We start from the raw sequence: 2614 nt of genomic DNA, 5'->3' as shown, positions 1-2614 counted from the left end.
GGTGGCGACCGCCGCCGGCCAGGTGGCCCCTCACCAGCCACTGCCAGCCCATGGCTGGGGGGGGCTTGGCACAGTGCCGGTCTCAGGGTGCTGCCATACGCCAGCCCCAGGAGAGCAGCAGGCCAGCTGGGTGGGGGGACACGAGGCACAGACCGCCCTGGCACACAGCCGGGGTAGGAAGCCACTGCAGCAGTTTGCAGGGTGGCCGTGGGGTTGCCACAAGCAGGGCCCCAGCAGGGAAGCGGGATCAGGTCTCCAGCCCCATGCACTAAGCACGTAGTGAGGAAGAGTTTGGCAGAGGGCTGGTCCTCACCTGCTCAGGGATGTGCTAGGAACATCCCTGCCCCCGTGCAGAGCTGCCAGGCAGCCAGGCCCCAGCTGAGCACGGGAGCAGCCCTGCTGTGCCAGACCCTCCCCAACTCCAGCCTCAGCACGGCCACAGCCACCACTCTGTGTGGTTGGGGGACTGGAGACCCATGCAGCATCCCCTTCCCAGGGCTCCTAGGGCCAGTGTGGGGGCACAGAAGCAGCCACCCTGCTACAAGGGGCTCTGGACCCAGCACCGTCTCTGGCTGGAGCCGGGCCAGGAGCAAGGGGAAGGGGTAAGGGCCCAGCCTGGCTCCCTGGGGGCAGCGGGGCGGATAGAGGAGCATGCAGGGCCAGGGGTATGCGTGGGCACAGCGGAACTCCCGCTCCTCACACGTGGGAGAAAGCATGGCTCTTGCAGAGCGGCTTGTCTTTCTTGGAGTAGAACGTCTTCCCTTCCAGGTTGGTCTGGCAGATCTGAGGAGGAGAGCGCAGGCAGTCAGGTCGGGGGCTGACCCAGCCCCCAGGTCTCCCTCCATGGCCCAGGGCTCAGCACCAGTGTTGCACAGATGCCAGGGAGCAGGAGGCTCAGAGCAGGGTCCCAAGCCACCAGCACAGAGCCAAGCAGCAAAACCTTGTGGCAGCAGGGCCCCCGCGCTGCTGGTGTATCCCATGCAGGACATGGCTGCCAGGCAGAGCCACGGCACCCACCAGCAGCCAGGGACGGAGGCACATGGCTCACCGCACAGACGAAACAAGTGTCATGCCAGCTGAACCCCAGCGCCTCCAGGAACCGGTCCCCAGCATCGATCTTGAAGTCACAGCCGCGGCACTTGGTACCAAACATCTTCTCGTAGTCTACGAGGAGAGGCAGAGCCCAGTTCAGCGTTCCCACAGCGCTCCCCTCATCTCAGGGGAGCAGGGCTGCAGCACAGCCGGGATCCCACAGGCTCAGCCTGGGGACAACTCGCTGCCAGTCCCGTGGGGATGATGCCCGAGACACCCAGGTGAGATGCCTGCACAGGGCAGGGTGGCCCAGGCCACCGTCAGGCCACAGGGAGGAGGCAAACCTCATCTCCCAGTATGCAGCACTTGCCTTTGATGTACATCCTCCGCCATCACCATGGCAACACAGGAGCAATGGCACTACCCGGCAGCCAGGGAGGACGGGGATGGAGGGGTCAGGGTTGCAGGAGCGGGGACCCTGCATTCCCCGTGGCCCAAGGCAGCTCACCCCCCACCGCTGTGGGCAGCTGCTGAGCCCTGACAGTGCCTGGTGCCCTGGGGCCATGTGGGGTGACACGTGGGGTCCCCGGGTCTTACCTCTCTCGCAGTAGGGCTGTCCCTCCTCCATGTAGAAGGCACGGTTGCGGATGGGAGTTTTGCAGGCAGCGCACGTGAAGCACTGCACATGCCAGGTCATCTTCAGTGCGTGCATGACCTCCTGGAGGGGAGCTGCTGTCAGCTGGGGGCAGGACCACCCTGCACTGCAGGGGACCCCCACCCAGAGCAGAAAGGGACAAAGGATCCCTGGAGATGGGATCAGGATGGGAAGGGACAGAGCCAGCCCCCCATAGGTACGCAGTGAGCAAAGACAGGACAGGGCAGGCTGAGGGACACTCACCCCGGTGATCTTCTTCTTGCACTTGGCACAGCTGGGCGCATAGCGCGTGTCGTAGCACTTGGGGCAGAAGATGGAGCCTTTCTCCTCGAAGAAGCCGCCCTCATCCAGCACCTTCCTGCACTGGCAGCATGTGAACTCCTCGGGGTGGTAATAATGTCCCAGCCCTACCAGGTAGCGCCCCCTGCAGCGGGACAGAGCCACATCAGCCACGCCAGGCCCAGGACAGTGGCGTGGTGGCAGTGGTGGCCAGGGCTCACCTGATGACCTTGTTGCACTTGTAGCAGAGGGGCGTGCGGCCGGGCCCTTCGGGGGCCTGCTGCGCTGCCTGCACAATGGAGCTGCGGTTCTGCATGGGGGTCGGCGTGGCCGGCTGGCTGTGCTTGCTCACCACCGTGCTTGTCTTGTCCGGGGCATATCGCTCAGCGAACGAGGGGTCCACAGCCCAGGGTGGGCGGCTGGCAGGGCCAGGGGTGGCAGCGGGGGTCCTGGGGGCTGCACACACACCACACACAAGTCTCCAGGATGGTGCTCCCGATCCCTTGGCAGCCCCCTCCCAGGACCCACAGCTGGGCAAGCAGCATCTCCCCAGCACCCCCAACACCTCTCCCCACCCCAAGCTCAGAGGAAACATTTTGCTCACCCAGTCCTGGCTCAGTCTTCATCGCTGCTCCTGGGGACGGGTCC

The 2614-nt window shown here is 65.1% G+C and overlaps 1 protein-coding gene across 1 annotated transcript; it reads right to left on the bottom strand.

Moving 5' to 3' along the window:
• Positions 1 to 587: 587 nt before the first annotated feature.
• On the bottom strand, positions 588 to 2607 carry PDLIM7 (PDZ and LIM domain 7 (enigma); the record flags this gene model as incomplete). Its single annotated transcript, XM_010295928.1, has 6 exons — positions 588 to 783; positions 1049 to 1164; positions 1630 to 1750; positions 1931 to 2111; positions 2188 to 2422; positions 2571 to 2607. Coding segments are annotated over 6 exons (777 nt in total), but the record flags the coding sequence as incomplete, so codon positions are not given.
• Positions 2608 to 2614: the final 7 nt, after the last annotated feature.

The sequence above is a fragment of the Phaethon lepturus genome, unplaced genomic scaffold, assembly GCF_000687285.1.
Source record: "Phaethon lepturus isolate BGI_N335 unplaced genomic scaffold, ASM68728v1 scaffold25621, whole genome shotgun sequence".
Classification (NCBI taxonomy): domain Eukaryota; kingdom Metazoa; phylum Chordata; class Aves; order Phaethontiformes; family Phaethontidae; genus Phaethon; species Phaethon lepturus.
Note: the sequence above shows the minus strand (reverse complement) of the source record. Positions and strands in the feature narration are given on the sequence as shown.